The 24,191-nt window shown below is 39.5% G+C and overlaps 1 protein-coding gene and 1 long non-coding RNA gene across 15 annotated transcripts in view; one reads left to right on the plus strand and one right to left on the minus strand.

Annotated features, from left to right (window-relative positions):
* Positions 1-24,191, plus strand: part of LOC100650440 (dorsal-ventral patterning protein Sog) — a 100,750-nt gene that overhangs the window by 69,336 nt on the left and 7,223 nt on the right. For 8 of the 11 annotated variants that reach the window (XR_001098827.3, XM_012309976.3, XM_020863618.2 and 5 more), the window contains 5 exons: positions 8,190-8,319; positions 16,804-16,869; positions 16,952-18,748; positions 20,023-20,174; positions 21,509-21,829. Coding sequence is in view for 10 of the 11 variants with exons in the window: in XM_012309976.3 (XP_012165366.1) it covers positions 8,190-8,319; positions 16,804-16,869; positions 16,952-18,748; positions 20,023-20,174; positions 21,509-21,829 (2,466 nt within the window). In the remaining variant the exon portion in view is untranslated. Of the gene's footprint in view, positions 1-5,989; positions 6,026-8,189; positions 8,320-15,523; positions 15,647-16,803; positions 16,870-16,951; positions 18,749-20,022; positions 20,175-21,508; positions 21,830-22,418; positions 22,605-24,191 lie in introns of those variants that run through there. The other 3 variants (XM_048407514.1, XM_048407516.1, XM_048407517.1) reach the window with 3 other exon arrangements.
* LOC105665883 lies at positions 6,020-16,205 on the minus strand. Of its 4 annotated transcripts, none has more exons than XR_007224733.1 (8): positions 15,504-16,205; positions 14,953-15,278; positions 14,706-14,868; positions 13,062-14,280; positions 11,410-12,979; positions 8,063-11,327; positions 7,783-7,965; positions 6,020-7,477 (listed from the first exon to the last, which is right to left on the minus strand). It is a non-coding gene; the product is annotated as an uncharacterized LOC105665883 (long non-coding RNA). The 4 variants fall into 4 exon arrangements; XR_007224732.1 differs by having other exon boundaries at positions 8,063-9,934; positions 10,420-12,979; XR_007224731.1 differs by adding an exon at positions 15,368-15,424 and having other exon boundaries at positions 8,063-12,979.

Raw genomic sequence — 24,191 nt, forward strand, 5'->3', positions numbered from 1 at the left:
ATCGACTCTTTCTTGGATCGCTTTTTCCGAGAAGGTCATAGAAATGGCATTGCCCTTTGGATAGTACTGTAGACCGACGTAATACGCGAGGCACGGACTAAATCTCGATCTGGGTGACGTGACCCACGGAGACTTGACGTGCTTTCTAATCCCATTCCTGATCCGAGACAGACTGGCGTCCGCTTCTTAGCTCGTCTACTACTACTGTACGTGAGCGAGGCGCATATATTGCTCACGTATCGTTTTACGGGTGGATACATTGTGACACGTCATACCACGTCCTCTAAACTCTGTCAAGGAATTCTGAACGTGTTCCTGTACATTAACCGTTTCAAGATTGTATCTGATTAATTTGGCCGTCTTAAATGATTAATATCGAGTAGTCTTTCGTACGAGGAGAATCGAAATACTGATATTTTTGAAGTTGAGGAAATAAGCTTCTCGTTTTAGGTATACTTAAGCGAGAAAGAAAACCTCATATGCGAGAGCAATTGGTATATTTATATTGATATTTTTGAAATTAATGGAAGAAGCTTTTCGTTCTAAGTATATTTCACGAGGAAAAAGAAATGGGGAGAACGGGGAGGAGGTGCGAGTAAACGACGCAGAAACATGCCAGTTATGCAATATGGAAAGGAAAGAAACACGAATATTTGATATCGATAAAAAATATTTTCAAGCAACCATAAAGACTAGAAAACTATACATAGATGAATAGCAGAATGCGCGTTTAAAAGAATATACTTTTATATAGAAATATAGATGCAAAATATAGCTACATAAAAATATACGATAGATAAATACTAACTGAGAAAGGACTAAGCATTATACAAATAATAACAGCAGCAATAAGATATAATAATTAAAAGATATACAGATATATAATAAATATAATAAAGATACATAATGAAATATATAAAAAATATATAGAAAAATATATAATCAACAGATATAATATAAGGAGGCATAAAAATATAATATATATATTGTAAGAAACTAGAAATGAGAGGACCAAAAATCTTCCTGTAACAGGCTACGAGCCTGCGATACAAAATAAATTATTGATACAATATTAATTAGAAAAGAAAAGGAAAATAAAAAGTTTCAGTCAGATATCTTACGTATTCCGAAATATAATACGTACATATACAGTTGAAGTAAGGCGGATAATTTTGACGCGATTGAATATCTGCGCGTTCGAAGCGTCAGAAGAATCGGTATTGTCTCGCTTCTTTTCGTCGATGCAAACAGGTCGAATGATGGGTTGGCAGTGTTGTATTTCCGACGCAATCGTTGACAGGCCGCACCTACGTTCGGTTATACATTTTGTCGCGCTAACGCGTCCTGCATTATTAATGAAGCCGCGTTCGCATGACGCGAAGTACGCCGAATTAAATTAGTTCCGGCCGTGCGTTCGAAAACAAATTTTTATCTCTCCATTGCTGCTCTATTTTCTTCGCATACATACGTTATTCCTTTTTGACCGTCTGTCTGCAAAATGAAAATAAGATACGACCGGGTAGGTAAAACCATGTACAGCATATGACATGTATTTCTATAAAATATTATAGCTCTTACAAATTTGCATAAATACAGTATCAAAAGAAAATTGAACACGATTCGATACGCAGTGCTCGACGAATACCGATAAGACGGACCGATTCCATTTTATATTGCGTTGTTGCCGGCAAAGGATCGCTCGAATTCTTGTCCAATCGCGCAATAATCGTCATTTACATTCCACGCATATATGCACGGGGGAAACACCGCTTTGTTTTGCGTCCTATATAAGCCGAACGATAACGTCACCGTGTACCGACACGTCCCTTCCTTGTGTCATCGATATTCTTGCCCTTTCTCGCCTCTTACCCGCCCCGCCGATACCAACATTTTTTTAATCATTCAGTCGATAACACCTTCCTGACTCATTTTTTGCATTTACATGAAAAGCTGCGCAATTTTTTCTGACCTTGGTTCCCCTCGCCTTTTTACGGCGTTTTTTTTTCAGACGCAGTATACATATTTTCTGACAAGATGCCGACGGTAATAATTGTGCCTTTTACGACCTAATTAGATGAAAATCGTAAAACATTGTTCATTTTATTGCTCGTTCGCCGTTTAACGATGTAACGTATGGCAGCGGTATTAGTCGAACACCCGGTATACACACGAGGGTCGTAACGATCGAACGAGAACGTAACGTGTGTTCGATGTAAGAACGACGCCCGGTTGCTAAATCGAGCGTTTTTCTTATCGATATTTCTTGTAGACTTGTAATAATAGGCCCGGCACTAATGAGCGCGATTATGAAGAGATAAAAGTACGGCCCCGGTCGATTAGCTCTGTTTAGTGGTTCTCTTCCGGACTTTCTCGATGAAAGGCGGAGGCCTGATGTTTTCTGCTTCGTTTAACCGCCTAGCGTGGAATTGGCCTTTTTTTTAATTGCTTCTAATCAGCCATCTGTGATTTTTATCCACTTGCGGTTTTATTTCTTTCGCGTTGTATTTCTCTCTAAAAGTGAATATTTTCTTAACAGGATAGAAACGTGCGATTCACCCGTTAAACACGAGGAAATCCTGCGGAATAATCGTATTTCACTAGTAAATTTCAATTCTGTGATTCTAGTCTTTGGATTCGCGAAAAAATGTATATACACGTGAGGTTTCATTAAGGAACGATAAAGACTGATTCTTATCAAGCGAAACACCTTTTATCCGCTACGAGAACAAAAGCGCCGTTAAACGATGATCCAGTCGAGATTTCGTTCACACCCACTCATGCTCGATCCATTGAAGCAGAAAAGAGAGGGCGATGTGTAAGGCGGATACGAGAGGGGGCTTTGATACCCACGACGTGCCGGCCGCCTTGTATCGTCGGACTATTAAAGATACTCATCTCATTATACAAGACCCACCGACACCACCCACGCGATATGTGCGTTCATTCTTCTTTGCGCCATTCACCTTTTCTCTTCCTCCTTCTTTACCCGCATAATTTCAACTGCAAAACAGGCATGAAGATTCGTTTACTATTTCTGGCAATATCCACGTGACGATTAGTAGTCTTTATAATAGTCAGGGAAGTAACCTTTTAAAATTAATCTTTAATTGGTAGATAGGAAATTACATAGGTACTTACGGCTGGAAGAAGTGCCACGGAAAGTTTATATCGTAGACTGTCTTTCATAGTTCAGTTTTATTTTCAAGACGATACGTTTGTTAATTTAATGCTCCTGTATCTAACGTTCTTTTTATTAATAAATGCGCGCTTTTAGAAAGATGTATCAATTTCACGATCTTAAAAGTATAATTACGATGAAATATCAATAAAAATCCGCCCATAGTACCGTTAGTTCAACGTTAAAGAACCGTGCCAGTTTAAGGTTAAGAAATAACCGTTTAGGAACACTTTCGTTTTCTGTAGTATCTTCCGACAGTAGATCGACCAATGGGAAATCTCGTTCGAAAAATTCCGTTAGTTTAAAACGGACAATTAAATCGTGCAGAATTCGAACATCGATAAAGATATTTTCCACGTATCTGTATAAAATCAACCATTGAAATTATCTATCAGGAAAATGATTAACTGTCATCTGATTGATACTGGAACGTTCAGAGCCATTATCGGTATAGCTATTGCGTCTTACTTGTTGCATACATGAAAACACATAAAAACGAAGTTGCTTTTCTGCTTACGACATTTATTGGTAGAAAATAACTGGTTTGTTGTGTCACTTCATGCACGCCCATCACTATGGCTTTGAATTCTGTTTATTGTGTAAACAACATTAGCCAATTTTCAACCGGCAACGAGAAATTCGATCTTTTCCCGAGCGTTCAAGGCTTAGGGCTGTTTACACTGCGCCGATTCAAACACGAGGTTCGCGCCCGATGTTTGCTCTGTCGGTTTACACGATCCTGTTTGTGTACAAACATTATACGTCACATTATGTCCGAAAGATAGAGACACAGTAGCATCGTCTTACAAAACGGAATTGTATTTAGCAAGTATAGCGAATATATATAATACGTATATACTTTAGAATGGATGAACGTATCGAAAAATATCCGATACAAAAGCTGCTTATATGTGCGCACTAAATAAATTACTTGTCATTTTTAAAATTCCATTCGGTTCACTATTTTTCATCCGGTAAGACGAAAGATCAGATGCGTAGCTAGCACGCGCGCCAGACACGACATCTGAATTACGTGATTTAAGGCGGTACATAATAGTTTATTATGTACGTAGTTACGAATTAACGGAAATAAAAAAAAACTAGTTATCGTACACTAAATGATTAAGATGCTAGAAGGAATATATGTTAAAAAAACATTGACATATTGATTTTCATTTACATTTCATGAATGAACGATCACTAATGGCCGATTAGATATTCCGCACTTTAGAATCGAGTCGTGCTGTTTATATCGGGTATACTTATGTCATTCATCGGCAGGATATTAGCCACGGGCACGATAAATAATTTTCATGGGATCCGAAAGTTAGATCGACGAAGTCACAGGCGAGGTTAATAACATTGGGTTAATAACTTGACCCGCGCGTACAGTTGTTTGTAGGTTAAGGATGTGGATATAAATTTGGGGTCAATCATAAAGCGATTCAAAGCCCTCGCTCTGTGCGGCTCAACTAATGATCTCTATCATAGTAACGGGTTCTGTCGCGCATGCATTTGTCGTCCGGGCAGAACGGTCACGACTGTCCTAATGGAGTTTAATTTAGCCAATCTTCGTAAACTCTGTCCTTGACTGGCAACCGTTCTTACCGTGTTTGCCTATAACATGCCGTCTGCCTTTCGTTCTTTTTAGTTCACCTTAAAACATTCCGAACATTGCCAACTCAAAGAAAATTGCGTTTTGTGGAATCGAAGTGTTAAATGTTAACAATATTGGCCGATTGAAGTATCAAGAGCGAGGAGCGAGGAAAAAATTTCACGAGGAACTGCTACTATAAATACTGGCGTAGAAAAGAAAAAGGAACGAAGATCAGGCTGGGACGAAAGGGTAGACGAAGAGAAAAAATAAAGCGTGATCGAGAAAGAGAGAGATAGAGAGAGAGCATTGGTACAGAACTGCTCGGACCCAGCGGCTTATGGACGGACGCGCGAACTCTATTTTTAGTCTTCGGTGGAATGACAGTCCCTCTTCAGTGTATATGAGGAGCTATTGATAGGTCACGGGCTTCGTTGTGAGCCAGGCAGACACATCGCGTGAATCACACGAGACATCGTTTCTTTACTTAAAGTCATACACCGGACTAGTGTACGCTGTCCACTTATTAGTTTTATTTTCCAGTGTTACTACGTCTATTTATGCTCGACACATACGTTTGTTGGATTCGCCTGTCAAAATAGAACTTGTTAATGTAATTAGCCACTCGGATGTAGATAGTACGTTGTAACGTATGTACGTTCAATTAAATAGCGAAGAGTATTGCGTTTAATCGAAATTAATTATGTTACAACTTGATGCATTTCTAGCTTTTCATGGAAATACGTTTAATAGCGTATTAAGAGGTTCGTTCATTTTCTTAGGAAGCGGCATAAATCAAAAGATTTGTTGGAAGCGAGAACGCTGGAAGAACGACCCACGCAGGAGACTCCACGCACAAATCGATACCGACTTCCTGTCCGATCAGGCGAGAACGTTTGTCTTGCTTCTATTATTACCTATAGAATAATGTCGAAATAACGAATGACTATCACGGTGCGAGAAAATCGTAGGTGGGTGGAGCACGCCAGCTCGTGCGAATTGCGGGACGTTTTTTAATCGAGACGATCATCAGAATTGATCTGTCCGTGTCTCGCAAAAACGTTCCCATGACATCGTATATGGATACTCGCATTATACACGCTTATTGGCCGTTTGGTTGCGATATTAGCGCAGTCGCATGGTATTTTTGGTCACGTCGTCACACAGCTATATTTGTACAATACGTCCAACGTCGAAGGATATATTCAAAACTTCTTTAAGGAGACAAAAAAATGGAATGTCTTTATATTCGTGTAAGTAAAAGTAAAAAGAACAAGATACAGAGTGCGTAGAAATCGCGAAGATTTATATTTAGTTTCTATGAAAGCTATATTGATTTACGTCGCGTTATCTATAACATAATTGAATACGTCGAGAAGTTGCCGATAGAAAAATGGTTGCTTCGTTTTTTACTATCGGCCTTATCATTATCGTTCTTCGTGTTTCCAGATCGCTGAAAAACTTTTTGTTACATTGTATCTCGCAATGTCGTAGAAACTTATCAGAAGTACTAGAGGTATGCGTCGGCAGGCACCTAAATGTATCTCTGGACGATAAAAAATACAGCGACATACTCGCTTAGCGGGTCCCAGTTAAATAACTGTCACGCGATCTCACGAGGGCCACTGAATCTCGGAATTTACTCCTGGCGCCCCGATACTCCCGTAATGCGAAGTTCAACGTCTGCGTTGTCTGATCGCCGGTCGGCGCCGTTCTGCTCCCTTGACTTTTTTTCATTTTGTCACTCGAATCAACATCGAACGTATCGTTTCGCGTTTCAGGAATGCCATGCAGCTCTATAAAACCCCAAACTTAATTTCTGCTCTCGGCACCAGTGTAACCGGAACCCTCGCCGGATGCACGATCTCTTATCCATTCCTTTGGTTGGCGTCCCGTTGAAGAAGAATCTTTCGAGATTAGTTTTTCACACCCAGAGATAACTAGATGCCGCAAATTTGCTCTAAAGTCGGATATTTATCGACCAGTCAACGCGTGTCTGCTGGATCGCTGGAAACTCGTTCGAACTTTACGATTTTTGTATCCGATGGTTCTAGTTTTACCTGTTTTTATTTTTTTTTTTTCTTTATTATCATAGTTTTTATATCGTTAATTTATAATTCATATTATAATATATTATTATTTATATCATTATTTTATTATCTGGTTACATTATATGCAACTTAAACAAACAAGTAACAGTCTGGTAGAGAAATAATTGAGCAGGTAGTGGAAACAAATATCAATAAAGTTCCGTTAAACACAGCTGACTCATACAACAACGTGGATACTAATTTCGATTACTTATTAAGTAATCTACACGTGTACTACAAGGATATATAACAAATAGAACTTAAGTAGATAATACTAGTTCCAGTTTGATTAAACGTCATCGATACCTAGATCCGCTATCTGATCATTTAGTTTTGTCTCTGTCTACGCCTATGTATTGAAATCTCACATAACCTTTTATGATATTTGATCACAAATTATAATTACGATCGTGTTCCTTCGTTATCATCATGAAATTTCGATGGATACTGTTATACATATACAGAAATATATTATATATATTCCTGTACAAAAATGCACAAGTAAGGAATGTTTCTTCTAGACGAATGTGCGTTGTTCATGAATCGAATCGTGTATGTACCATCGAGCTATGAATGCATCGTAAAGAACAACACGGTCGAGCTCGAGTAAGACATCTGAAAAGAGAAATACCTTAGGTAGAAACGGCAGATCTATGGTAGAAAGTGGAGTGAACTACAATACCGCGGAATATGAATTTATAAGGCGTATATTGTAGAACACATCGGTAACAACGCCGCCATTTACACGGTTCAAGCCCCGGTAGGTGGACGATTCTTTTTCGCGCTAAATCCGTAGAAAATGGTGAACGACAGAGACGTTAAACGATAATTTATATTGCCATAGAGTATTGTAAATCGTATCGCGAATAATGGCACCATTGACCGTGATAAACGAGTCTTTTGTGATCAATAACACCTACCAATTACTTGACGATAGATTTATGCACGCCGTGCATGTAAACGTTGCAACTGTCGTCGTCAGCGATGCGTAAAGGAGTAATAAACATGTAAGCACGTTTACAGGTTCGAAAACATTACAATCACACTTTCAAACGTCACCGCGAACGTGTCCAGTAGTATGAACAGGCTGATGGAGAAACTCGCTGGAATTCGAATAATTTGGAAAAGGAAAATAACGTGTTAGCATTCACCATTATTCGAATAATAATTAACCTAGACGCTGTTTCTTTAACTTCTTACATTTCTGTTTCGTAACGGACATCGTTCAAACTTTTTCCTATTGTTCAACTGAAAACCATCTGTTACAGCGTGGTAATATTTTAAACGTTGTAATGTGTGAAAATACATAATAATGTTCTGGTTTCAGGTGCAGAAGAAACGGCGAATCGTAGCGCGGGTTCACTGCCGTAACATCAAGAACGAATGCCCAGAACTTACGTGCAAAGAGCCAGTTCTCCTTCCTGGCAGGTGTTGCAAATCTTGTCCGGGAGACTTTAGTAAGTAACAGCATATTTTTCTTTGCATACGCTTGATATTGGATCCATTGGATTTAAGAAAAAGCGGCAGATGTAGGCACTTGTGATGACCTCCATGTAGACGTGTTATTGAATACTCCTTGCACTTGTGACACATATAGTAGTATCTTTATTTAACACAACGGTATCTCCAAGATAAGAATATTGCCATTATATGATCCGAAGACTTTGTTTTATCGCATTATTATTTTAAAGAAACACGTGCGTCTTTTGCTCGACATTCGTATGTTAATGTTCTTAATTCTAGGTTATGTTTGAAACAAAAGAATCTGCCAACAGAGGCGCTATTATCGCAATATCATTGATCAGAATACTGATCTCTGTGAGAAATAATCTGAAATGTATAGGCTGCTGAAACTTCTGCGATTTGCCAGTTACCATAATTGTACCGAGGATCAAAAAAGGTTAAAAATGAAAGATGCTCAATAACTATCAGCAAACTTGTAACGATTAGCGCTTACAGAAGATATAGATCCAATATATCGAGTGACGGGAGATATTAATGAGAGTCAAGTGGCTTGCATAAATCATTTATCAATGATCACTGCCTCTTTTGTCTGTGTCGTTGTCTTTCTCGCCTTCTAGAGGATTCTCTTTTTCTTCTTAACACTTCCTCGGTCGCTTCTTCGAACGTCTCTCTATCGGTCCGATCGATCCGATAATCGTATTTGCAATGCCATGTAATCATGATTGACCGTTATCGCCTGGTGGCTTCAGTTTTATTATCGCCTCAATGTTCGAGTGCTCTTATTAGGGATTAGCAGATTAACGCGCATATGCAGCTTTTTTTCGAGTACTGCAAAATAAGAGACTTCAACTTGCTACTTTTCTTTGCCAAGAAAGATGCCCTAGCTTTGCCTTGCCTTTTTTTCTTTCATAAATGTTATAATTGTAACCACAATATTAACTTTGTTTTTACTAGTTTCATTCTCGAGTATAATTCAACGTATACGATTTCTTACATGCAACGATATAAAGTGTTACAAATGATTTACATGCTTATCTCTTTTATCTAATTTTATTCTTAATTCATAATATCCTTTGTCCCATTCTATTCTTAATTCTGATCTATAAGCCTATTTTAAAGGATAACGAAGGTAACAAAGGAACAATTTAGACTAATACTTATCAAGGAATTGTTTGTCTGGTTATACTATAAGTTCTATGAGTCATGCACAGATGACATAAATGCATGTCACCCTCATTGTCCCTTGGTAATGCTCTTCTTGCATCATAGGTGACCGACTCGCAGATATGGAGATCAGGACGGGAAATTACTATTTGATAAAAAACACAAATTACATGATTAGAATATAGCTAATCTATAGGACACAATTCAAGAGTTTTATATTTTGTTTCTCGTTCAATAAACGTTACGGTATAAAGTATTTCTAAAATGTGCAACTTTCACTTGAATAGCATGGGCCAAATTCTTTGTACGGTTACTTGGCTCCTTTCTTTCTTCAATGGATTCCTATATCACCGTTAATTACCATAAAATGCCGGTGGAATAAATGAACCGATTGAAATACCTGTGCCCATTCCTCTTGCTTTTAGGTGGAAATACATTGGCTAGCTGGAAATAAAGGTTAAGGATTTAACTTTCTTGTAAACGGAATTCTGACCAAATAGCGAGCTTTTTGCAAATATAGCGGCTCTATTAACACATTGGCTCGATGATAAATCAAATTATTGGTAAATCGAAGATATTGGGTTGGCAACTAAGTGATTGCGGATTTTGTCATTAAGTGGTATTGACAAATCCGCAGTCACTTAGTTGCCAACCCAATATATGAGAACTTTGATATTAAGTCTATATGTTGTTTTCTATGAACTAAAGATATAATAGAGATCTACATATACAAAACGTTTGAAACGAGAATGATAATAAAAAGACAGAAGAAGATGAAACGAGTTAAGTGAGATTTAAATGAATTTTTAGTTTTATAAAATTCCGAGTCGTTTCGTAAACAATAAAATGATCTTTAAATAACGCACGCAGATTTGCAAAAAACAATAGCATTATTTGATTATTTATACTGATTAATTATTAATATTTACTTATCTGTTACTTATCTGAGATAATCTATGTGAGCTGAAGTCGTTGTTGCATGTAAAGTAACTTTGAGACTTTCATAAAAAGAAGTAGTTCGTAGTCCATAAATACCAAGAATCCCGTGTTTTATCTACAGATGAAAATGTATTAGTGCTACGTGTTGTAAATCCTTTTTTACCTACGGCGACGAAGCTGGAAGTATAATTTTTATATTTACGCGCTATTGCAGAATAAAAAAGACCTTGTGTAGTGAACCTTCATAGTCCATAACCTAAAAAATTCTGCAAAACATAATACCACGTGATAACCTTTTCGCAATAAAATATCTTTTTGAAGAATCGCAATTTATTGTCTTGATAACTGGCACGATGTTTCACGATATCCTCGCGGTATTCTACTCGATACGATGACCATATTACCATTGGCGAGAAGCGTCGATTGAAACCGCCATTTTTAAACGAGCGAGGAAAAGCGCGGGCTTTTATGATAACGCGCCGGCCGACAGGCGCAGGCGATCTCGGGAGGGAAAAACGAACAAACCACCAGCGGAAAGATAACAACGCTCGGCCACACGCATACGTTCACCATAACCACTTTTACAATGCGGCCAGCGCAATTTATTGGTTACTTAGAATCAATTAGCGAGCTCACATTTATTAACCATGGACAAGCCTGCTGTCATTGTCCGCGTGCTTTCTATTTCCATTCCTGGCTAGCCGAAGATTTCTTTATCGCGGCCGTACATGATCCTTCATATCGCCATTTTCTTTTTATCATTTATTTTCCCCATAATCAAATTCCTTCGTATTTTTGTCACGTTAATCTCCTATCGTAATCTTATGAATGAGCATATCATCTTATGTTACGTTACGTGGCCTGAGCTTGCGCAGTGACGCTAGTTTTGCAGGTGCCTCTATAAAAATGGTAGAATCACGTAAAATTTATAATTAGGTGGAATTAACAGTGTATCGATGAGATCGTTACTGTTTGTTTACCATACATAACGAGCCTTGTGTTCGCATACTGCTTTTTGTCATTCAAAACACTACGTTATTCAGGGAACGATTCGCTACGTGACCGATCTTTCCGCATTTCTTGTTTCCTTGAACTTATCTTGACTAGACATCTACGATACTTACGGTCGAATATTTCAATAATTGAGGATACAAACGTCAGAGTGGCGCCGTCTCGTTCGCAACGTGAATATGTCAATATTCTTAATAATAAGTCCAGTAATGAATACACGCGCTATGTTTGTATATTCTTGCACTAGTAAATTCAATTGTTCCACTGCTTAATTACCATTAACAAACTTACGATGCTATTGTTATATTTTACACCTAATGTTACATTTTTGCAACAAACAAAGGGCCAAATAGGCGGCAAGTAACCTCTCCTCTTGAGATAATATCACATCAGAGCCAGGAGGAGGGGCTTTCCCTTCCACACCGAGAGAAATTAAAGAGGGAGGTTTTTAACTGGTAACCCAGTTACCCAGCACCTTGATCAGTCCAACGAAGATACGATTCTCCTTGTTACGATTCCACCGTCGCGCAAAAAAGAGAAAAAAAGGTTCAAATGCCAACTAAGAAAAAATTATGTCAAATAATGTCAATTGGAAGAAGATGGCGGGTCGGATTTCTGTTGAGCGCAAATAGTGCCACCCCGTGGCCGTTCCGTGGGACACAGCCGCGTGTGGCAGATAAGCGAAATAACAACCCGTGAGAGAGATCGAATTAAGCGTAACCGACGCGGCGGGAAGGACGGTCGGTAAAGAAAAAAGCAGCGCGGAAAAAAGGTCGATGATAAAGAAACGGCAGGAGAGACAGTGTAGGCAAAAAAGAAGAGAATGGTGAACGACGAGAGGAAGAGGAGTAGAAGATGTGGTGGTCGGTAGGCAGAAAGAGAAAGAAGAGATAGGTCGGGCGCCACGGTTTAGCGCCATGGCGCCGGCTATATTACCGCATGGCGTCACTTCGATTAAGCCGTGCAATCTAAATGTAAATATTAGCATACGTAATGATCGGGCATAACGCGCGCGGGAATGAGAATAGACGAGGAGACGTGGCTTGGTGGGAAGGTTGGAAGGTCGCGGGGGAAGCAGTGTGGGAGGAGCAGGGGGGTAGGGGCATCATTGCAAACCATTCCTCTTTCAATGAGGCTGACCAATCGTCTCGTCGCTACTGCTGCCTCTTCGTGTTCACCTCTTATCGTCTTTCCTTGTATTGCTCTTTATCCTCCCGACATGCTTTATCGTCGTTAATTTCGTGTCTGCCTCCACTCCCTCAAGCCCCTTTTTCTTATTATCTTTGTCAACCACTCCCTCGTTGCTTGCTATCGTGCGTACTTTAAATTGCCTCCATAGGGGGGAGGGAGGACCGGTGTGTTTTTCAAAAATGTCGGTGATCGAACCGTTTTTTAAATTTGTTTATTAATCGATATTTTTAAGAGCAGGAAATAGACATATACGTGTTCGAAAGCGATTAAAACACGGACGTAATTGTACCAGATTCCAGGCAGGTCAACCTCAGCGTATAAAAATCCCTAAAACATTTTTACGTCTACCTGTAATTTACGAGTAAAATCATATCTATATTCGTTAAGGTTGTAACTACTGTAGCTGCGAACGATTTATTATACAATATACCTTTATTCACAAACGAATAGTAATTCCTCTTTTTTTCCTAATTAACGTACGGCAGAACATGGGCAGTGAATATGGGCACGGCATCGTGTTGCAGTAACCAATAATAAACATATGCCGTAAGAGCATACCCGTATAGAGAAATTTGTCTATGTTGGGCGCGACACATATTTGTCTCGAATAACTTATCGCGTTCAACAATTTAGTCGCGAGTTGCATTAAGTTTCTCATTCACAGGTTCCTTAGATATCTATGTATCATTTCCACCCATCTGACATGGCTGGTACCCGGAAAAACCAGATTCGAAAAGGTCATCTCGATATGGTGCTGCAAAGCCCAAGAACCAGCCCGTTATAGCAATATTTCCGCTCACCTTAAAAAAGTCATAGTATCTATGTCATTTCTAGGAACAGAAAGATAGTTGCTGCTGAAAACATACGAAACAATAATTAATAAGCCATAACAGGTTATATAGCGATAACAAAATTTCATAGTTGCCTAGTGTCGATCCATTTCGATTGGTACTCTTAGATCAGATAAATAACAATTCAAAAGTTTGCAATGAAAATAGCACTGAAGTACAGATTATACAATCTTCTAGCAGCAAGTAAAAAATTCCCTGCGTATCTGATAGAACCAATTCTTCCCAGTTTCAAGAAGTATCGCTTATCGTTATTTACGAGTATAAAGTTTCAACGCGCAGAAATTTGTTTTCCCCCTACATTCTTCAGCCGTTGTCATCGTGGTCGTGTTCGCGTCGTCGTCTGGCAGGCTTGTTGCCCCCTGCTGATGGAAGGTGAAGTCGCTTACGATTACCAATACGCGGCCGTCTCCCTTTTATGTCCCGCGAGAAGAAACTGTGACCCGTGAGCCCGTCGATTGGACTGTCACATCGATTCTCATCGGCTCGGACAACGGACGACAACGTGTCCAGGATGTTGGCAGAAGACGCGAAAGGAGTTCCATTCATTGGATAATGACGAAACTTGTTGAATCTCCCGCGTTCTCTCGGCAAGAGCAACGAAGGGTCGAGACATCGAAAGATGCATGAGCATCGCGTAATTAGCGTTCGGTTAATATACGATCCTGTCCAGAGTATTATGGTAGATCGTTTAAAAGTGTATTCATTACAGCAACTTTGTTCAAGTCTTTTTTTCAAATCCTCCGTCGACGTGATTACCATCATATAGTTATCCCTTTTAAAATAGAGTTCTTTTTTAGCCTATAAGAAAAATTATTTTTCTATTGATTATCAGTAATACGAACTTTAGAAGAGTTTGGTTATTATAGGTAATATCGTAGAAATTTAAGAAGACACGCTAAGGAAAAGTTGGTAATTGATTGAACAGCATCACAAATGATCATCTCAAGAATTTTTCATGACTGGTATGCTACTAGTAAGATTGAAATTGGAAACTAGTCTTGTTACTTAATATATTTTTCTATAGTTTTATTGTCGCCTGCCTTGTTACAGGGCTTCAGGTAAACATTCTCGAAGGTTGTAAATTAATGAAAAAAAGACGTTGTTAGAAGATTCTGTGTTTCAGAGAATGTGAAAGGTGGTCAGTTAGGCGGGCCCAGTGATTTTGGCGCCGTTTTCATGCGCAACTTAATCCTGAATAACGACCGACCTTCGGTCAAACGCACCGCGTAGTGTCGATTCTCGCGTGAAAGCTATTAAATTGGCCGTAACGCTCCTTCTAGTCACGTTCAACTGCCGTAAAATCCAAAATCTACGTCCCTCGATTTTAGGAAATGGTAGCCTATTATTTTTTGCAATGGGACTTGTGAAAGTAACGTTTACTGCATTCTAAAATAAAAGAAAGTTTATCTTTATCAAAATATAGAAATGAAATACGCACTTGCTAATAACATTTATAAAAATCTGCCGTACTTAAAAATAAATAGAAAGTATCTGAAATTGATGCCAGTGGCGCCATTTATTAAATAAATTTATAGCGCTGTCTAACGTGTGCCATTCCTGGCGTCATCTCTCATGATGATTTACAAACAATGTTGGATGCATCAGCGTATCAAGCTTGACGTAATTGTTAGAAACGTGTAGCCTTTTTGGCATCTTGTTGGACTCTTAATGCGAGGGAGATGAGAAGAAACGAGGCGCCATGAGCCACATGGCTTTCCGACGGTACAGTGTACGAAATCTTCAACGACTTCAGAGCTCGATAACATCTTTCCCATTTACTTTTTAATTGCAGCAATCTAAAAATAATAATGCATTTAATCTGAAAATAATAATAATGAATTTGAATTTAAATTCAAATCTCAAAATACGAACAAAGATTAAGTACCGTTTTTATGTGTTACGCGACAACCGATTTTCATAAAGAACTTTGTACTTGAAAATGCTGCGAAAAAAAAAGAAGATGGCCGCTTCGTACAATTGCGAAGAGAGTAAGATAGAAACAAATTAGTAAGGAAACGTACTGGTATAAAATCCTGTGGAACGAATATCCATAAATCGAGAGAGGTTAAGAGGTATAGAAACGACGGGTAGAAAGGTGAAACGGCACGGCGTGTCGCGATACTCCATGGCTATTGGTGGCTGTCACTGGCACGCACTGTACACTGTACGTATACCAATTAATGTATCCGCGCGGCTGGATCGGCGCGGTATGCGCCATAAAAGCAACATTCAAAGTAGCGGTGGTTGGCGCCAGCCTCCTCTTTTCTTACCCCACGGGCATTCTTTATGGTTCATACACACATCTTGGCTGAATGAGGATTCACTCCTTTTTTTTCTTTTTCCTTTCTTTCTCTTCTTTCCTCTACTTCCCCTTTAGGTTCTCCTTCTTTCCATTTGTAGTTAATTTCTTCTTTTCTACTTTTCTTTCATCTTCTCTACCCACCTTCTTCATCGATTATTTTTGTTCTACGTTGAGACTTCAATGTGTCTGCTGCCTTGTAATCGATACGCCACCATACGAGATCTCTCGACTTTACAATCGAAGATGTGATACGCTGCTTTAACGTGCATACCACGCGTCTATTATCCTTACGAGAAAGAATACGAAAATACACGTACAGTGGTTCACGTATTTGAACACTTGTAGAAATCCTTTATGATTGTATTATGTGTGTTATACGATACAAACCTGACACACGTATTCACACAGAATATATACATCAAATTTTTCTGTGGTAAGTGTTTAAATACTTTCGTATGTGCGATTTTAGAAATTCGATATGGGCATTACGCCGACCGGTATAAAGCCTCGACATATATCATTGCTCCATACAAAATGAGCTTTAACGAGAAGTTTCTCGCCAGAAGGAAGGAGTTTGGGCGACGGTGGCGCGCGCGTGATCGTTTTACGAGGCAATAAAGTAAGTTTTTTCGCGGGCCACGATCTTACCGATATTCATCGCTAGTTTAGCGACTTTTGACGTTATGGGAAATTGGAAATCCGTTATGGCGCTGATACTTCAAATTTTTTAGAAGGTTAGCTCTCCATTAACAAACATATTTTCGCACTTTCCATGAGCAAGTTGGATCTTTATATCCACATCTAGCTTTTTTACGGGAACTTTTCTTACAAACAATAAAAATTCGCTGCGAAGATCACGAGTAAAATTTCGACAGGAAAATAAACAAACCAAGTTGCCTACGAGAAGTTATAAAGGGAAATATCGTTAGATGGACGTTCAACAGTAAAAAATAATCATAGCGAAAAAACGTTTGTTATATAAACTGTTAAATAAAATTTGAACGTTTACCATGTTACAGGTAGCGACATAGTGCAGGATTTACCGGCGCAATTGACCTCCGAGGAAGAGGAACGAAGTCTAAAACGTAATTGTCCCTATCAATCTGCAATTCGGTCCATCCGAAGATTTATCCAAACCTAACCCAATGTATTCTCGCGTTTTTCCAGATTTTGGGACACTTTTAACTGGTAAAACATCTCAGGTACTACGTCGCGATGAACCCAGCCCAACATCAATGTACAACAGTGCTTATAACTATCTGGCCACAGGTCGTTTCACATTTCACCGCAAAAATCTGTACTATTCCTTTTATTTGTCAACATCCACTCCTCGTCCAAGAAACATACAATTTATCGATGGATCGGGAAGTATTCTAGAGGAACAGACGATCGACCCTATTGGTGGAGTGTACCAAAATGCTACAGGTAAACTTTGTGGCGTATGGAGGAGGGTCCCTCGAGATTACAGGAAACTGCTGCGTGAGGAACGCCTGCACGTGTCCTTTATATGGGAACCGTCGGCTACCTTGACTGGACAGTTGTCCCGTTATCGCGCCTTGTCCACGGAACAGTATTCTTCCTTGTTGGAGCCCACAATGGGAGTGGATCGCTCGCTGATGTCGGGTGCAGGAGCTACCGCCATCGTTTCTGCGTCCTCAGCATCAGCGCCATCTATCCACGTATCTTTGGTATTCAATGGCGTCTTTCTACCTAACGATGTCTCCGAAGTACCACTAATCGTCCAATTAGAACACATGGAGAAGGATTATGTAGTTTTACGGGAGGAAATAATAGTAAAGAAGCCGTCGAACGAATTAAACTTTGGAGAAGTTCGGAGCGCCTTATCTGGCGCGGACCTTCGTTTATTAACGAGAGGCAAGCTCTCTATTAGCATAATGTCAAGAAAAGATCCTCAGGCACTTCGATTAGCCGGGGTAGTGGGTCCACGTGCCAACTGCGAGATGTATCAAACTTTGCTGATCTCAGAAACACCTTCAGCAGCTTCTGGATTGGCCTGGGCGTTTTTAGATCGCGCTGGTTCGTTGCGTTATGGCGTTCAATTGATAGGCCTGGAAGAAGAGAGTCCTTTGGTAACTTTAGTAGATGAAGGAGGTAAACGTCGCACCGAATTGGAAGATCTGACGCCTTCTCTCGTTGATGGTTTAGCTAATGGATCCTTAGAGCGTCCAGGACCACGATTCCTTGAACCCTTGTTTAATGGAGAACTTGCAGTTGTTGCTGCCTCGCACGTTGGATCTATGTTGCGTGGCCGATTACTACAGAGACCTGTAGCTGATGCTAAAGATACTGCTGCACCTGTTTTGCTCAGAAGACTGTCCCAGGAACCTTTAAATCCTGGTCCAGTTGGTCTGGTCTGGACAGCTGTTGATCTAGACTGCTCTTTACATTATGAGCTTGAAATTGCTGGCTTCCCTCAAACGTCTTCCACAAACAGCCACGAGCCACGCACCCTCCGACTTTATCTAGAAACCATGCCCTTAGTAGTTCAAGGAGCACCTGTAGCTAGGAGATTGTTGGAAGAGTTCACTGGATACGTTTTGGAAGGTTCTGTCACTGGACTCTCACCAGTGGAACTATACAGAATTGAATCTGGTATTGGTTTCCTTGAAGTAACTGATAAACAGGCTGAAAGGATTTTGAAGGCTCCGTTCAAAGCCAGGGCGCCGCTCAGCTGTCTTCCTCATTATGCGGATAACGATGTTGCCTCGGTGGTCGCGTATAATCTTTACCCACCCAGGTCGGATATCGAAACCGGCGCGTGCTTCCATGAGACTAGATTTTACGAAGAGGGTACTCAGTGGACCTCCAGCACAGATCCGTGCTACATGTGCCACTGTCACCGTGGACTACCACAGTGCGATCCAATGCCTTGTCCAGTTCTTACCTGCGCTGAGGGCAAGCAGTTGAAGCCTGCTTCTGGTCACTGTTGTCCTATTTGTTCAAGTAAGTTATTTTTATTTTCACTGTTTTCTTTTATTTCTTATTTCTATGGGAAGATATGTATATAATAGAAAAACAAGATTTTTTATGTTGATTTATTGAGAAGAAAGTTTGTTCTTGGAACTCCATGCAGTGCTCATTATGTCTTATACTGTGTAGAACTGGAAAAAGGCCTCCAAAACAAAGGCAGACCTAATTGGTTATTTTTAATAAATTCATGTGTTTAACTCATAATCGTATTTTAAGACTTCTTTCTATCTCATCATCATAATATATGTTGAATTTCTTTTATCCACTTTAATATTTAAACGCTTCTGCAAATTAATGTCGCTTGAAACTATAATCAAGTCTCCATCTTCTTATATATTTATCGATCAGCTCTTTTAATTCTCATCATCATAAGGAATTACGTTTATATAAGAAATACGACTAGAATCCTCGTAATCTAGAATAAACTGTAGAAAACGCCGGATTAATTATCTTTCCCTTTCGTATCCCGTCGTTTCGACAAACACCAGAGAATTAAGAGAATGACCGTGGCCAATATTCAATCGGATTACCGTGACACGTTCGATGAAAGTAATCGCGCGGAATTAGTTACAGCTACTTACGATCCTGTTTAGATTACACGATCGCTTATCGATCGTGAAATAAGGCAAATTTATTTCGCAGCTTGTCCGATTCCACTTGTCACTCCTCGTTTTTTGCAAAGAAACTTTAAGAACCGAACGATATAATTTACTTAATTCAGATATACATATATACTGTTATTTTAATATTCATTTTAATCAATGTTAATTGGATTTATATTTATCACTGATACGACGACGAACACGTTATTCTACAAGATGAGTCAAACTTATTTAATCATTAATTTCGTCATTGACCGATTAATCGGTCAAATAAATCGGAAGTTACTAACCATTTGTCGTGTACGATAGAGACGTATCAGTCCGGTTGCTGCTGGACGAGAAAAAGCCCTCTAGTAGAATCAAATTAAAGCAATGCGTCATTTTCTTCGATACATTGCCGGTACATTGATGTTCTACTGTATCTAATTAAATTGATTACGATGTTCTGTTCATCCGGTTTCATTATTTGTTGCGCTATTTGTATCTAAAAGCCGCTAGTACAGTTCGCTTCGGCTTAACGGGTATATAACCATTTCCTGGAAGATTCGCTCGTAAATAGGTTATGTTGTTGCGCATGTATGTTGCGACAAATAACATAAATTAAAAATACGCGGAATGGAGTAATGGCATAGATTGTTCGTATAGGTCCAGGGATCAACATGAATGCGACGGGGAAGAATGTCAGTTCGGTGACAAGAGGTTGCACACTGGCTGGTCAGTTCCATCTACCAGGAGCGTCATGGCATCCATATTTGCCACCAATGGGGTTCGACACTTGCGCAGTTTGCACGTGCGATGTAAGTTTTTCATTATTCTTAATCTACCATTACCTTTCTGTAATAGTACGTGTGAATTTAATCAACTGAGAGAGTGATACTCCGGCATTTAGTTACTTTTTTAGAGTAGAGAAGTGACCGGTCAGCTGATTACAGTCAAGCTATAGAAAGAAAACTTAATTCTCCACGAAATTCTTGAGACTTTGTTGAAGTAAAGGAATAAAATTCAACTTTTGTAAGGATAGAATATTTTCAAGTATATTTAGTACATATTCCCATGATTAACAGTCTATAATTCATTTAGACAAGTTCCAAAGGTTTCTCTCGCGTGAGTACCACTTTTTCTCCCAAGCACAATAAGCGGTGATGTAAATATTCTTGAACCTTAGGTCGAATTTCGAAACGTGTTGGAATTTAAATGGTCCCATGATGCGGAACAGAGCGGCTGAAACGCGCGAGGCACGACGGTTCCAAGGCACGGTTCGAATTCCACGCAGACGGCTGACTTTTTCCAGATTCTTTGTTTACTTCTTTACCATACGTTCACTCTCGTCGCGGTCGGCCAGAGAGTTTCGTAACGATTCCAGCATCGGCGTCGATCCTGCGACATATATTATAATGCGCTCTCTCGTAGGCAACACGATTATAAAAGCTTCGTGCGAATGAAAAATTCAACTAGACACCGGGGCGCGCTCGCGCGAGTTCGTTGCGCCAGAAGAATGCGGTTGCTCTCTGCCGAGTCATGAAAAGGAGCTCCGTGTTGCGAGCGCCGCGATCGGCAATCAGTGACAGGCCTTTCTAAATAGATATTAGAGAATTGTTTGAAGTCATGCCTGGAGACACGTTGCACCGAGTCATGTTCATTACCGGAGATAAGACGTTACTTTTGATTCGTTGCTTGTCACTTAAATCGCGCTTAGCCAACTCCGTACGTGTAATGAGTAGAAACACTGATGCCGGATAATGTGTTTGTATACGTCGACAAATCAGAAGCTGATACGCTGGCTGTTCGATTTAACCTTATCGCGTTCATATACTTATTTAGAATTCAATTAGTATCATGGAATTTAACTGTGAACAATGTAGTTCATGTAGAGAGAAAACTGATTGCTTCGATTATCTAAGTCTTTGACTTTTTTCTCTGTATATAATTTCATATTTTTATGAACATAATTAAAGGATCGTAACATAGGTAGACATCTATTTCTTCTACTGAATATTATAACAAGTACTTTGTAGTCTTAATGCTCAGACTACAGAGGGTTGAGAACAAAGATTGAAGACTTCGTATCATTCATAGTCGCAATGTGAACGCGGCATTAGGTTTTGACTGTGGACATCCATTTATTTTGCAGCCCGTTACGCTAGAGGTGAAATGTCCGCGGGTGCAGTGCCCGCCATTGGATTGCGACGAGAAGATCGCCTTCAGACCCAGTAAGAAGGCATGTTGCAGACAGTGTCCGGCGATGACGCCTAGCACGATCGTAGGAGTTGGGGGCGACACGACACGTTTACCACGGGACCAGGCGGCGCCATCCACTAGGCGCACTGCTGACGAGATACTGGCTTCCGGCGGTTGCAAGTATCCCCTTGGTGGTCCGTATGAGAACGGGATGGAGTGGCATCCACGAGTCCACTCGCACGGAGAAATGAAATGCGTCAAGTGCAGGTGCAAGGTGAGGATCACTGTTTAATAGACGCGCGTTTCATTTTCTATCTTTACGAATTTTCCCGTGTGACGGCGCTGCAGTCGTTTTGACACTGGTTGTAGCTTGAGAATTTTTATTCTACATACTTGGAGAATCTGGCAAGCTTGTAATACATTAATCTGAAGTAATACTTTTTAAGGGGTTTGAAAGTATGCAATATGGATAATTTTGTTATTTTATTAGTTATTTGCATTATATGATACTAGTTAGGGTTGCAAAACTTTTGTTAGACTTGAAAGATGATTCTAGTTTAATGTAAATGGATATAGAGAGATTCGAGAGTTTCAAAAATGTACAATGGTATACATGACATTTTAATAGGTAATTTTCTTATTAGTACTTATTAGCTACTTCTAAAATTGTATTTGCTCAGATGTATCAAGGTGTATAGCAAAGACTGTGCAACGTGGATAGATGACAGTTATTTGTATAAATAATTGTCCTGTCCTGTTTCCAAGTAGCACCCGGTTTCATGTTCTAATGGTTTTTACAAATTAGTCTAGCGTAACTAATTATGCACGAGGTCTATTAACAATCAGCACCTCGTATCTCACAGGCGCCGCTCTTCCACCGACTACACACCGCTGACTGATTCTTGTATAATCTAATTAAACGCTGTAATAAATCGACTCCGTGGGATTCGTGAGGTCCGTGTTGTAATACGAGATAATTTATTCAATACACTTGCAAAATTCTTGTAACTTGGAAGAAATATTTATTAAGAAACCTATTACAAACTATATTATTTATTCAATTATAACATAACCTCTATATAAATAACAATCTTTTCAAAGCAGGATATTTAAAATTTCTAGACTCTAAAAAATGATTCATATATTCTATTTGTCAACTTAAAATACTTCATATACTTCAGGTTTGTAATTTCAAAGTGTAGAATTGAAGTCAGGCGCTCGAAACGACTCGAGACTATTACTGTTGGCGCGGAGCGCCGCTAGAGTCATTGGAGATTCTTCGTGGTCGATCTACCGTCGTTTTTTCTTTGTTCACGTGCGATAAGTGCGGCAAAGATGAGATTGCGTCGGTGCATGAAAGCGCGGTCCATCGTTCCCCGGATCGTGACGGTTTTGTGGCCGCCAATTGGCCACCATTTGACGCGCGGAATGCGAATCCTTTCAATCGACGGTGGCGCTCGTGCGAATTTCGGCAGATTATGATTACACGCCTCGCTGGTAGAGAGGTTAGGGCAGTTTGTAACCGCGACCACTAGAGACTCGGCGCAATTTGTGGCTGTTGTGAGATTAGGCTGATACGTGATTGTATGAATTGCATTTATAGGGCATTCAGTGCAATCTCACGCAAATACGGATCGAAGGTGTTTCGATTAGATTGATATTATAGAAATGTACGCTGCATTACGCTGGTGAACACTTGGTGCAATTGTGGGTAACTAAAATAAATTGAGTTATTGAATGAATCGATATAATTTTTTAAATTGTGCTGAGAATTAATTTTGAGAATTTGCAAATTAATGCTGTGGATAGTAAATGCAACTTCACGTTATATGAATTACAGGGAAACTAGGATGATCAACATAGTAATTCTATTTATAAACTTAGAAATTAGTTGTAATCGTCGAAGTACTAATGCACTTTGTGGTCACAGGGAAATTGATGGTTTGCACGTGTGCAATTTGCGAAGCTATAAGAAAGTAAGATACAGATGCAAAGATCCAATTATGAGGATAGCTGAATGATATATCTTAACACATATTATAAACTTACTACTATGTTGTTAGGACAATTGCGGGACTAGGCAAAAAATTTTGCAGCGTTCTTCATTATCGGTAGTACAGAAAGATAGAACATAGTTGCAAAGTCCAATTACTAATAATGGATTTCTTTTGGTATTGTAATGATGTAAAGTGGATCTTATTGGACGTGTAGTGTTGAGAACTAGTAGCGCGAGATCGTCACGGTACTTTAGCCAGCAAGTGCGACAATTTCCGGTTTACACGATCGCTGGTTACCCTCTCATCAGCTGCATTCCACTCGTGCTTCAAGTTGCTGGCCGACACGATTGAGGAGACACATCTTTACTACCTTTCTAACGTATCATTGGCAAAATGCATCGAGCAGATACGATTCCGTGAAAGATTTATTTATTTTCGATTAAAAGGTTAGGTTTTTCAAGAAATTCTGCCAATTGACACGCGTCGCGTTAGCATTTGAAACTTTTAGTTAAAATTTAGAATTTCCTATTAATTTTTCTTTTCACCATCCATTTCTACATACGTGCTCAATAAAGTGTTTTTATAAATAATGTTTCAAATGAAACTAAACGAGACTAGTATAATGTTTACAACATTATC

This window comes from Bombus terrestris, chromosome 7 (assembly GCF_910591885.1).
Source record: "Bombus terrestris chromosome 7, iyBomTerr1.2, whole genome shotgun sequence".
NCBI lineage: Eukaryota > Metazoa > Arthropoda > Insecta > Hymenoptera > Apidae > Bombus > Bombus terrestris.